The 14596-nt window shown below is 35.1% G+C and overlaps 1 protein-coding gene across 1 annotated transcript; it reads left to right on the top strand.

Annotated features, from left to right (window-relative positions):
• The first annotated feature begins 478 nt into the window (after positions 1-478).
• On the top strand, positions 479-5876 carry LOC105618095 (regulator of G-protein signaling 17). The gene is made up of 4 exons (XM_012199634.1): positions 479-801; positions 1663-1671; positions 3479-3884; positions 5637-5876. The coding sequence occupies exons 1-4, from the start codon at positions 479-481 to the stop codon at positions 5874-5876; spliced, it is 978 nt and encodes a 325-aa protein (XP_012055024.1).
• Positions 5877-14596: the final 8720 nt, after the last annotated feature.

Genomic DNA, 14596 nt, shown 5'->3' with positions numbered 1-14596 from the left:
GCTTAATTGAAATCTACTTTTGGCTTATACTCAACGATTTCCGTCTCAAAATTGATCTGAGTTACTTTCGCGATTTTTATGTTTTTCTTCGTCTTGCACAATAAAAATGTCTATTTATTTATATCTTAATGATAAATTATATATATTGATATTTAAAAAATTATTAGAAATTACTAGATTATTAGATATTACTTTCGTATAGACAATTAAATTATTATATAAAATTAAATTATAGTATATAAATATGTGTACTAAATGTGTACAATTCTAATATTAAAAAAACTTCATATTATTGGAGTATATTTATAATATGTTTCTAAAAAAGTTCAATGTTAATCACCTTGCGTAAACAAATCACAAAGCCGACAAGTGGTTCATTGTGTTCCGGAAGCCACTGATTTAGTAGAACTATTCTTAGCATCGAGATAAGCTCGTTCGCACGTGGTGTGCGGATTCAGAGGGCGGATGTCGCTTCCAGATGTCGAGTGGACTTGGTGCAACCGCAATGGGAATCGGCGTTAGTCACGGGACGGGCGGCGAAGGTGTAGCTGGTGGTTGCCGTCTCCGTGCACAGAACCAAGGCCAAGCCTCAGGGTCCACGATGCAGCATAATCCGCAACAATCATCTCAGCAGCAGCAGCAGCAGCAACAACAGCAACAACAGTCGCAGCAACAGCAGCAACAGGCATCCGTGTCGCAGCAGCAATCGCAGCAACAGCAACGTCAGACGACCGGATTCACGGGTCGATCGAAGAAGGACAACTGTTGCCTATGCTGGTGCTGTTGCTGCAGTTGCTCGTGGTATTATCGATCCTGTCTGATCATGGCTCGTACATCGATGTGACTGAAAAAAAAATATTCTTAAGAAAATTGCTGATACGAAGCTTGAGCAATTCGACACTTTTGCTCTTTTATGATGTTAATCTAACATTTTTTAGTAATCGCTCATGAAACAAAAAAATCGCAATCTTTTGTTAATCAAATAATCTTTTGTTAATCAAATGAATAGAAAATTTTGTCATTTCTTAGATTTTTATTTAAAAATCTATCTCGAGTTGTTTTTCTTCACAATGACATGTTACATTGGCTACGTTCAGTAGAAAAAGCATCTGTTGCAATTGTTGTAAGATTCTTTAATATGATTAGTTTATACATTTAGAACCATTGAGGAACTAGGAACTGCAAGAACCAATTGTATTAAAGACTTTTACAACAGTTGCAAAGCTACTTTTTCTACTGAACGCCGCCATTGATTTAATTCTTGAAAGCGGACAGCGCACCGATGTACGAAATGTTTTATTAAATTATGGAGATTTATACTCGATTTATACGACAATGGACAAATCGTTAATAAAAAATGGATCTCCGAATTGCACGAAGTGACTTTAATCTCTCGTTCTATAATTACATGTGCTCGCGATGGCGAGTTACTGAAAAGTCAACACAAAGAGTTTTCATTGTAATCGTAAACATAAAGTAGATGAAAACGAGCCACGCGCTATTATCGTTATCACGCGGTTATTTTCGTGCTTACTTCATCTACTGAACCTCTCCCCATTGAAACGATATCGGTCCATTGTCTTTAAACTCTCGCGTGTGATCCATTTATTGCCGTGCAGACGTACCTACATATTGCCTTTCTGTGTTTCATGCCACAAGTAGGAATAAATGGTAAGCAGGCCACGGACTGTGTGCGTTAATGCTGCTTGTTTGTTATGTCGATGATGATGCTATCGTAATGCACGTATTACGGCTCATAGAAACGGGGTTATGCACATACCACGCGTCCTTCCTACGCGAGCCATCTTTACAGATTATACGCTAGTAGTTTACTCATTCTAAGCTGGCATCGACCCGAAAGAATCTATCTGAGGTGCAATGGCATTTCCTGAATTTCTGAAACCGCGGGAATGTGCGACAGTATACTCTTAACTGTTTCGTCATATCAACGTGAAGGAATCTTTCAAAAAACATGTATTTTGAAATATAATTTCTTCTTTTATAAAATTTGCTTCAAGTAGCGCAACGTTATATTTTTCGGCATGTATTTTATTAGTTATATTATAGTTCTTATAATTAAGATATATTTTTAAAAGAAATTGTTACGGTTGAAGTAAAATTTCAATGAATAATAAAAAAAAAATAATAAAATCTACAAATAATCTTTGTTTGCAACAATTGTTTGCAACATTAGATAAAAAAAGACTCTTTCATAATAAAGAAACTACGTACTTTGCGAGTTATTTCTGTGTTTCGATTGTTGTTGCCAATATTTCGTGAACGTTGCAGTTCACTTCATCAGGGCGAGAAGCAACCTTTTTAAAGTAGACTCTTGCAATATTTTGTAAAATTTACGACAAATGAGTGAGAAATATCCTAAAATTACCAGATATTTTATTTTCTTTTATTTATTCAAGTAAAAATCTTTTAGAAATAAATGCAAGTTCGATCGATCAGACGGCAACTGATACAGAACCAATCATTTTCGTGATTTGTCATCTGACCAAGTCGTGTAAACCGTTCAGAATCGCCGTTTATTTCCGCAGTTGTGGTTCGCAAACGCCATAGAACAGCCGCGTCATCAAGCACAAAGAATCGGCCTTCCAATGACCCGGTTCTGTGCCTGTTATCGACACGACTAATATTTTCTCTCGGTTCGATGCCACTCGTTCACATCTCTTTGTATCTCGTTATCCTCAGTCTCAATTAAATTAGCTATCCTGACGATCGTTAATCATTATCATTTTCTATTGTATTTGTGTGTGCGTCCGCCGGATCATACTCTTCCCTTCGTCATTCATTTTATGACTTTTCATTTCCCGAGGCTATCAAATTTAATTCATTTTTTATACTTTTTTCCTCCACCTTCCTTCATTTTCGGTTGTCTATCATTACTTTCGCGTTTGCGTTTCTTCCGTCATTCTTATGTTTGCCAACAAAAATCACCATCAATATTATCGTACAATCGTTATAATTAACACGATGATTTATGATCAATTTTAATACCAATATCGATACTATAATCTATGACAAATTTCTGATCGGTAGATCCGATCGGATCCACGCCTCACCTGTTATAATTGTAGATTAAAGTAACTGCGCAAAAAGAAACATTCAATAAATTATTATTTTTAATTAATCTCTCTCTTTCGATTATATAGATAACTAAAATCTACGTAATATAATAATAAATTATAAATAAATGCTATTATTTCGAACAGGATTTAAACATGAGTAAAATAGCTTATAATCGTGGAATCATCATATCAACCTATTTATTTAATCGATTGTCCCGCACGGTTCTACACATTATTAACAATAAATCAATGCGATGCTACAACTGTTTTTTTGATTGGTTGATTTGTAAAATTCTTTTTTCTTATTAGTCAATCAAATGCTTCAAAGCATTTGTAGTGAGAATTTGATTGTAGCCATAGAGAGATGTATAAGATAGTTCTAACGTGCGTTGTCGTCTCAGTTTGGCGGCAGTCGGAGGTAATTCGACGGGTACCGGCAGTGCGGGCGATCAGGGCAAGAAAAAGGGCAATGCCGGTATCGGCGAGCATGGCAGTGGCATCAGCGTCACCGACTTCGCGGGTGCAGGTGCGGGTAACGGTCTCGATGGACTCGACGGCCTCGACGGCGGTCTGGAACGCTGCAGCTTGGAAGAGGTTCGGGCTTGGGGCTCGTCCTTCGACAAACTGATGAGGAGCGCCGCCGGCCGCAAGCTCTTCAGAGAGTTCCTCATGAGCGAGTACAGTGAGGAAAACATTGCCTTCTGGCTTGCCTGCGAGCAACTCAAGAGGGAGAACAATCCCGAGACGATCGAGGAGAAGGCGCGCTACATTTACGACGATTACATATCCATACTTTCGCCAAAGGAAGTGAGTAAACTCTCTATTAACTCACGGAGAAAATACTTATTTATTCGTGATAAGAAATCGTAAGTCGATTGAAGCATTCAGGAGCAGCCAGCAAATGACCGTTGATCTATTACTTGCATCTAGAATTATATAAAGTAACATAATTATAATTTGTATAATCCTTTATACAAATAGAGATATAAGGTATTTTTGTTATTATTAGAGCGTACATAATTATTGGCGATAATTGAAATTATTGGTAGCTTCGAATTAAAATTATGATTTATTATTTTCTCAGGTTGGATCTACTAGCGATAATTAAATTTATCTATTTCGAAACAATTTTTCATATATTTTCACGTTTTTAATATACGTTTTAATAATTTAAAAAAAAATGTATTTAGCAATTGTAGAGTATTTTTTAATTGATTAATTTTATTTATTTGTTACTATTTGTTTATTTTTAATTGCGATCAATTCATTAGATAACTTTAATAAAATTTCATTATGTAATAACATAAGATAAAAAATAATATAGGTATCGCTTTCGAATAAAATAACGATATATATACTAAACTAGGGCGAATATAACAAAATTATATATAGGCATATTAGAATCCTGATGAATATATGATTGTAAAAATATAAATATAACTATTTTGTGTGACGTAAAAGTATATGACATTCAAGAAGAAATTGTTTTTATTTTCCGGGAAAAACGTGCTCTATTATTATGGTACATTTTGATACCGAAGTAGAGATAGCGTCAACCTGGAAATAATAAGCATATTCTAACGTAACCATCTATTTAGTTTATAATGGCATACGCAGTATGCGTCATGCGATCAGTATCTGCTACTTTGAATAGTCCGTGCGATGCATCATAAGCACTTACACATTTCATATAACATAAAATAATTCCTACCAGAGCTTCCAGAGCTGTTAGCTTTGACGATAGAATCGATAATGTTATTGGATGTATTATCTAATTACGCCATTTTTTTATCGGATGTAAAAAGTCGAGTGTATGAACGCGCAAGAATTAGAAAAACGTGACGGTAAAATTAAATGCAGTTTGACGTAAAGGAAGACTTTTGCAATATAATGTTTTGTTTGAGAAAAGCTGCGAATGCGCGTGACTGATTTCTTCTATATTAACCGACTGACCTAGTGACCCAGTGACCTCTTTAACAACTTATTCACCCAAACGGGGCGAATGCACGAACTTTCTTTTGCCATTCGAACATTACGGCATAATTGTACGGTACATGACTATGCATTATTGCAATCACCTAGATCATTTTACGAGATAATATAAAAAAGATCGTGTTAAAAGTATGTCGTACACATATTATGGTCTATAATTCTCGGAAAGTTTTTTTATCGTTGTTTATAACTATGAATATATCGGTACTTCGCCATTCTTCGTGATAAAGAAAAATTGTTGTGCGAAAATGCGGTTAAAAGACTTACATATTAGCTTCGAGACCATGGATCTGTCTATTCCTGAAAAATTATATTTATGTAATTAATTAAAAGAATAAAATTGTACAACTTGTAAATTTTATTATTATTTTACAAGAGAGAGAAAGAAACATTGTAGAATTAAAAGATATTTTATAAGAAATGAGAGAATGTAAATTGCAAATAGTAACTTGTAAATTAAGATACAATAAGTTGCAGTTTCGTAGAATATTTTTACAGCCTTTTTATGTAGTTGATAATACTTGATACAAATTTTAATTAATCCATTTTCTTCGTTTATGTTTGTAGGTAAGTTTGGACTCGCAGGTGCGAGAAATGGTGAATCGCAACATGGTGGAGCCTACACCGCATACCTTCGATGAGGCGCAGCTGCAAATCTATACTCTCATGCACCGGGACTCGTATCCGCGTTTTGTCAACAGCGAGATTTATCGGAGGGTGGCCAGAATGACTAGCAGCAGCCCGCCTAGCCCGAGCACAGGGCAGGAGCATAGTGGAAAGACGAAGAGCAAGCGAGGAGCGACGTAATCGTGATCGTGATGGTCCAAAGACCGTCGGGAGCGCGGACCAAGACCTCTAAAATCAAGCATTTTCATCAAAGCCACGATCGGCCGAACCGTTCGGCAAGGTTTTGCAACACCCTCCTCCTCGTCGGAAAGTCTCCGTCGAAGCGAGGAATCGCCCGAGTGGACAAATGGCTGACGAAGCTAATATCTCGCAGGAGGGTATCTCCATCCTCATGGATGGACGACGAGCTTTCTGGTCGCGTCAGATTGCTCGCACGGAAGCCGGGGGCTTGTTCAGTGATTCGCTCTTCCACGCGAAGGCGCAACGGGGCCATATAATCGCGCTCGCCATTGCATGTGAGCCATTACGACACCGATGATGATGATGATGATAATGATGATGATGATGATGATGGACTGAACGTACGACGAGATCGCAATCGCGGTTGATCGCGTAGATCACAAATCGCAACGTTCCACTTTCAGGATTTCTGTACAGAGCGCATGCACGCGGGATGGTGGATCGTAGCAGGAGAAAGGATCACGCGATCGCACGGGGATGACGAGCACCAACGCGAACACCATCGATCCTCCCGTGTCCATCGATCTTTGCGAGCCTCGCAATCTATCCTCACTGTAATTGTAACTCAAAAGCTCGAATAGAAGATCGACTTGGGCTCGCGAGCTTCCCCTTTCTCTTTCGCTCTTCTCGGCTTAAAAGCGAATTCGATTTGAATCACATACCTTATGTCTTTCACAAGCCATTATAAAATAGTCAAAGTATCCTCTTCTATTTCTTAGCAAGTATTGAAGAAAGTTAAGAAAACATTCTGGATATTTTTTTAAATTAAATTCACGCATGTTAAACGTGAATGATTCTAACTCAATTTGCCAGAGGCCAAGCAGACTGAAAGAGGTAGATTATCTGATTTAAATCTGATATGTTCGACGAAACGAGATGCTCACAACATAATATAATTACATAATTATAATTATCTGACACATTTGCTGTTGAAGAGATGATGATAATCGCCACACATATTTCTAGTCACATGTATTCAATCGAAATTCCGCGAACATGCATTTTCCCGCGGGTGAACAAGCTCTACAAGCTCGCGAATTGAACTTTTGTGGAATAATGAATACTAATCCCTCTCTCAGGACGCAATTGATCCCGGACGCGTTTTATCGCGATTGTGTCTCCTGTGATTTTAAGATTAACGCGCGTAGCAAAAGAAGAGAATGTCTTCGTGAAAATAGGTTTAATCTGCTCAAGATCGAACTTATCGTTTGCTCTCTTTCTCTTTCTTCTTCTCTCTTCTCTCTCTCTCTCTCTCTCTCTCTTTCTCTATTTCTCTCTCGTTCCGCGACATTTATTCCTTCCATAGATGGGGGAGAATCGAGTTAACATCGTCACACAGCCCGTAACTTCAGGGTAACGTAATGCATTTTTTATCGCGCGCATTTTTCTATAATCACCAGTAGTCCGCGAGTTTTCCTCCTCGGAGAAGGACGAAGTCGCGAAATCGTATTTATATCCAGGAAAATGAGGAGAGTATCGAGAAAGGGAAAGGGAGAGAAAAAGAGAATCTTTATCTTATCAAGAAACATCGTTAAGAATACCTTGATTCGCTTTCATCACACTTTTATGGGTTATCCGATGGACAGAGGTTTTCGCCACTTCTGGTACGTCATCCCCATGGCGGATATTGAGCTACTGCCAGCGAGAATACACCAAAGATCGAACGTGCGCTGAAGCCAACTAATCTGACGATTACCAAAGGGAAGAATAACACTCAATCGACATACATCACATGCATATGCACACACGATTACACATGCGCACGTACAGATATATACATGTACAAAGACACGCTTACACATACCCACGCTGACGCAAAGCGCGTACGCTCGTGTAGAATCTAGTCATCGTCACGCGGAAACGCGCGTGGAAGAAAAAGGCCTAAACACGAGAAAAAAAATACCAAGTGTATCCTTCGAACTCGCGCGAAAAGTCGAGGCTGTCGCATCGAAATTGAATTGTCATCGTTAATGAAAGCAATGAAAGAGGAGGAATGCGGGAGGGGAGAGAGAGAGAGGGAAGAGAGAGAGAAAGAGAGAGAGAGAGAGAAATTTCACGGCTCGACGAAAAGCGAGGCGAGACGAGGCGTCGCGGTGCGGACGCATCTTTTAATATTAATTCATAAGTATAAATATGGAATAGAATTTAAAATAAAATAAAAATAAAATAAAGAGACACTCGAGTGTCATTTGTAAGCACGATTGAAAAGCCAGCATCATTCACGCCGCGGCGCCCGCTTGCTATAATAAGAATTTCTTCTCGGCCGCGATGCGCTCCGACTCGAACGATTCACTTTGCCTTCAGATTTATGTTCCGCTTCCAGTGTCTGTACCCCGATTCTGCAACTCTTAACAGTGTCGGTATCATTATATTGTTACTGTACAGATATGAAAAAAAAATCTGCGCAACGACAACATAATGATAACCGTTGTCAAGAATTACGGAATCAGGGTACTGTATTCTAATACACGACTACCGATAGTTATGACGATATCATTAATTAGCGACAGCCAATGGCGAAAAGGAAATAAACGTGACTTTGATTAGTCATTAATTAACGATACTGTCAATGTACTAGCCATGTACAGAATACAAGTCCAGAAGTGTCGCACGAATGTTCCCTATAGTATGTTTACATCTGAGATCTGCTGCAGTATATATATGCATAGCACCATGTTTGGTGGTTTGACAATGGTAAGTAATGTACATGCTGGAGACTCAGAATGAAATTATGAAGAAATATGGGCAAGTGTCAGAAACACGCGACTAATGTTAAACGTAAAGATTAATAGTCAGCTTAATATAAAGTAATGTCCCGAAGAAACTCCTCCAGCGTTCGTACCTACTTATGTCAGGCACAAGTCTGCGAAATGAATGTCGGATGTAAACTTGTCGCCATCTTAGCCACCACTGCTAGCATCTCGTCTCACATTGTGGGACCGATCGGGAAAGAGAACGACACTTGACCGAGACGGTGACAGCGTCACAAGCTCAAGAGACTCATATTATATATTTATTCTTTCGTTTCTTTCCCCCTCACAAACAATATACTCTCAGGAATTCATTGAAACGTATCGGTGGACGACATAACGTAATATTCGCCGCGCTATAAAACGACCAAGAGAACGATAGAACTTCGAGCGCATCGCGGCACACCCGCGCGATCTCCACTTGCGACATAGATTGGTATTACGTCGCGACAGGTAGACATGTCAACATTATACATTACACGTAACAAAGGACGCGTATGCTCTTCCGAAGATCGTGATCGGGAGGCGTGAGACGATATATGAACGCGCGTCTCTCTAGTCAAATCGAAATTGTCGGTATCGTCGCGAGCGGATAACACAAGCGACAACACAGTCAGTCAGCGTTTGGCTACTGCCCTGTAGATAATATATAGATAGGTATAATGAACGAAGAAAATTAATTATAAATATAAATATATAAATATATATATATATATATATAAATATAAAGAGAGAAAAATATATATATAAATATACAGAAAAATATGTGCTATGTTCTACATAGATGCCGAATGCAAGCGTGCGAGAATAACCGTGAGAGAGAATGTGAGGGTGATGTGTGAATCTTTTTAATTTTCGATTCTTTGTTGGACGCGAGGACAGCCCGTCCACCACGACCGAAAAGATGACACTACTAATGGAGATCACAAGCCGATTTTAATTCTAGCATCGACTGCTTGCGTGACATCGATGCAGAAGACGAACGTGATACAGTGAAGATCATAACCAATGAGAATGCGCGAGTAAATTGAGAGAGAGGAGGATAGAGCGACAATGATATAAATAAGCGTAAATATCTTTTTAAGATTTGTAAATGCAATATTATCTTATTATTATTGTCATCGTTATTATATTATATTGTTATAGAGTAATTATCATTATTACTGCTATGCTATTACGCGACTATCGTAATTACTATAAATCTTTGTTTCTTTTTCTTTTTTGCTGCAATTTTCGCAAGCAAGTCGCAACAAGTATTGTGATATAGAAATTTTGTGATATAGAAGTTAAATATCTTCGTCGAAGACACTCGCACTTTTCGCTCTCTCCTCTTCTATCCTCAGCAGGGCTGTTCATTTAGGACTTCAACGCGATTTCTGGAGGCCTCGCGTCGGCATCGTCGATGAAATTAAGTGGTGAGATTGCTCGAATGTCTTCATTAATAAACGCACAATTTTCTCAACCTTCGATCCCCTGCTTCTTTCTTCACGAGGAAATCTCCCTTAAAATCTGTGTAGGGCGGAGAGGTAAGGGCATGCCAGATCCATCATCAGCACAGCTGCGATCGTGCATGAATCTCTCCCGACCCTTGCATATGTTAAGACTTTCCAATTTTTATTTTTCAAAGCAATTGGTGAACTCCTTCAGCGCTGTGTGTACAGGTAAGTGTCAGCTAATTTTATAAATTCTCGATTAAACTTGGATTTATCTTGAAACAATATGATTGATTGAATTATATTAAACCATTTGGAAGAAATGTTCAAGAGAAGCATTGGAAACGCTACTATAAACACTAATTAACACACAATATAAAATTTTTAACTTCCAAGTATAAAGCCATCCATTTTTTTATTAGAAGCTGATTTACGTGATGTCATTGAATATAGAAATGTCATGCGTAACAATATTGCAAATTCACATGCAATATATTACAAAATATTATTACAAAATAATATAATATTTTTATAGTACAATAATATAATGTTATTACAAAATAATTATAGAGCTGCCAAAAAATCCAAAACGATGATAAAAATATGATAATTAAATAAAATAATTTATGAACAAATTTATGTAGCTTACAATTATTAACAACTGCCAGTAAAACAGCATAGAACTGTCAATAAAAATTATGAATATACTTTATATGTATAATTTATGATTTCGCTAGTTCTGTATCGATAAAAAGTTAGATCGCTATCATTCGTGGCATCGCCACGAATAAAAATATTCTTCATAAAAATATATCCGTAGTTATATAATATATAATAACTGCAGCAAATTTTTGCATAACGCATAAAGCATAGTGCATAAGAAAACCAATTAAAATCCTTTATTTCTTTCCTTTCCATAAAATAAAGGACTCTGATTGGTTTTTTTCTTATGCCTCATGTTTTACGTGTTATGCAAAAATCTATACTCCCCGCGACTCTACTATCGCTACGATTTCTGTTGTAGACCCCGTAGAAGGAAAAAAGAAAGAATTTTGATTGATTCGCTTATGCTCTATGCATTATGCGTTATACAAAAGTCTGTGTTGCGTCCTTAATCAGATATGTAAATTTTGAAATATTCTGAATTTCATATAAAAGATGTGAAAATTTTTTTTTAAAGTTATTGTTTGATAGCGCGTGTTCAGAAATTACGCTGGCCAAGAAAAAAATAACGGAACCCACGAATGACAAAAAGTCAATATATTTAATGTAATATATTTAATGTAATAAATGTATAAACATTAATATCATGAACTCAACTATTGAAAAAAATTGAATATATATCAATATCACAGGATTTAGTTGATGCATAACATATAAGAACACTTATTTCTAAATGAAATTTAATATCAAAGAGTTAAATCGAATAACTTTAACGTTTCAAATAATTGTGAATGTAAGGATTGATCACATCAAAGAAAATATCTTGACTGACGCGAATAAAACTAATAAGGAATAACTTTTGTAAAGTGAATGAATAGCTATGAATAAGCAATCAATCAATTAACTTAAATAAGTAACTGGTAATTAAATTGCTGAGAATAGTAAATTCGATTTGGCTCTAGTTCTCAAAACATAAGTAGGTTTATAATGGCAGCATAAGAAACAATAGTATAATACAAATACAAGCAAATATTATCAACCGTGTTGACAATAACATCCGACTGACGATACAGTCCATAAAATGAAGTAACACAACAAGGCGGAGATGGCGTATGCCAACGGAACTCAAGTTAAACTAAATAGCGTAGATTGTTGTACTACTTGTTGTAGGTACTCATTCGTGAATGTTTATCCAGTGTATCAGGGAGCTCCCATATGTCTTTCAACGCAAGAAATGTATGAAATTAAGGCATGCCCATAATGACGTTCCATGGATGCGAGCCAGGAATTCGCAAAATGTCTAAGCGATCGGCAAGAGAACTCACCGGCGCTATCCCGTGAAATGCAACTTTGCTTGTAAAGCAACTTTCCAGCAGAAAGAACTTTCCAGTTTAAAACAAATTTCTTATAAGAGAACTTTTCAGCGTAAAACAAATTTCAGCAATTTCGGTACATGCACGCATCACACAACTAATAGAAGAATGAAAAACAAAAGGCCAACAAAACGCCGCGCATGATGATAAGGACGAGAGAAGGGATAACTGTCATAGATAGAACGCTATCAAACTCGTAATAGTTACAAAATTATATGGAAAATCTAATCATGTGAAAAATTCTTTTTTTTATATATAATTTTATAGAATTTTTATATCTTAAAATATTTCAGAATTCACATTAAAGTCCGATTAAAGAAAGTTACTTTTTCTGTAGAACACAACCATTCTAAAATTATTTCCCTATTCGAGAAAAACAATTATTTCAAAATTAATATAATATGAAGTAATAAGTGATTTAATAGTATTAAAATTTATAGTTTGTAATATTTATGATTTGTAAAATTAATGTATTAAAGATTTTTAAAGAAACGCGCATGAAGAAAGATTAAAGCCGCAAATTGAAAATACAGTTTAGATTATTTATTATTAAAGAATTATTAGATACATATACAAGTAAATTTTACATGTTAAAAAGTTCATACAAAAATATATACTACAAAATATATAAAAATATATAAAAAATATGTACTACAAAAAACATGACGAATGCAAGCAATTTGTTAAAGACAATCCACAAATATTGTTAACGCATACAGACCAGGGAAATGTTGTCATTATGGATAAATTGGATTATATTTATAAAATATAGAAAATATTTATTATCTATCATTAATATTTATACAATTTTAAAGCATAATCCGATCAACAATTGGGGGGATCTAAGATCTTTGTTAAAAACTTGGAAACGATTAGAATTTGTGACTGATCATACATATAATTTTCTTAATTCAACAAGTGCAATGTTACCGAGGGCATATGGGTTGCCAAAAATCCATAAGAGAGGAAACTCCTTACATATTAATATCATCCAGGAAGTCTCTTGCATAATTTAACAGTTTTTTTACATAGAATTTTGGATTTTTATGCCTTGAAAAACCGATGGGATAAATCAAAAATAGTTTTCAATTAGCTAATGATATATCTCAGATTTACTTATCGGATGATTTCATCCATGTTTCACTCAACATTATTTCTCTTTTTATTAACGTTCCAGATTTAGTCATTGAAAGCATCGAAAGTCATTGGTTGAACAAAATAATATTAATCTATTTAAGATTGAATTTATTAAAACAATATAAGATTAATGTTCAATTTATTCTTTATTTTTAATAATAATTAATAAAATAATAATTAGACATAATGTTAATAAGTATTACAAACAATCTTTTGAAGTACCTTTGGGGTTCTCACTATTCCCTATTGCAGTAAATTTAGTTATGCAAAATTTGAGGAAGGTTTCATTTAACAAATTAAAATTTACCTTAGGATTTTACTACAGATATGTAAATGATATTGCTCTCTTTCTATTCAGGAACAGAATATTGATACATTATTAAATATTTTTAATGATTTTCAATCTAGATTAAAGTTCACAATGGAATTTAGGAGCGACAAGTTGAATTTCTTGGATTTGATCTTAATAAAAAAAGAAAATTAATATACGTGATTGGTATCACAAATTTACCTTCTTGGCGTTATCTAAACTTTTTTTCTTATCCACACATTATATCATAAATTAAGCACAATTATTAATTTAATTGATTTTGTTATCGCATCCTAATTTCCATAATAAAAATATTGAACTCATTATTAACATATTATTGAGAAATGGATTTATTAGATTTAATTTTTAAGAATATTAAAAAAAGACATTACCTAAATTTAAACAATTTAATAATTTAATAATTTAAATAGAATTAGATTTGAACGGAAATAAACAAGTCCAATAAAAAGATTACTTACTTCATCATGCCATTTCAAATAGATTCAAAAGATTTTTCAAGAATAATTGTTTCATACGTTTGGCCTACTAGAATCAATAAATTAAGTCCTTCATAAAGGATAAATTACTAGTTTGTCCTCGCTTTAATTTAATGTGGTATGTAAGATTAATCTTCGAATAGCGGACGTCATATAAACGTCGGACGCAGAGACAAAAGTGATCCAAGAATAAAATTGTTTTAAAATGTTTAAAAAGCAGTTTTTTATTATTACTGTTGCTATTACTGTTACTATATACTTATTGATTTATGAAATACTTGTTATATACTTAATGAATACTTATTATTAACTTATGCAACAATTGTTGTTGTTTTGGTCCTTGCTCCTGTCTGGACAGTTTAGTTTATTCTGTAATAAAAAAATCCGTCTTATTAATTTTTCTTTTTTGTATTGAAACTTAATAACGAATTCGATTGGATACTCAATACGTACTGGTACATATTAAAGCCATTGTAAACAAATTAATATAAAGATAT

Source organism: Atta cephalotes (genome assembly GCF_000143395.1).
Source record: "Atta cephalotes unplaced genomic scaffold scaffold00015, whole genome shotgun sequence".
Classification (NCBI taxonomy): Eukaryota; Metazoa; Arthropoda; class Insecta; order Hymenoptera; family Formicidae; genus Atta; species Atta cephalotes.
The sequence above is the reverse complement of the archived record's forward strand: the minus strand, read 5'-3'. Positions and strand labels throughout refer to the sequence as shown.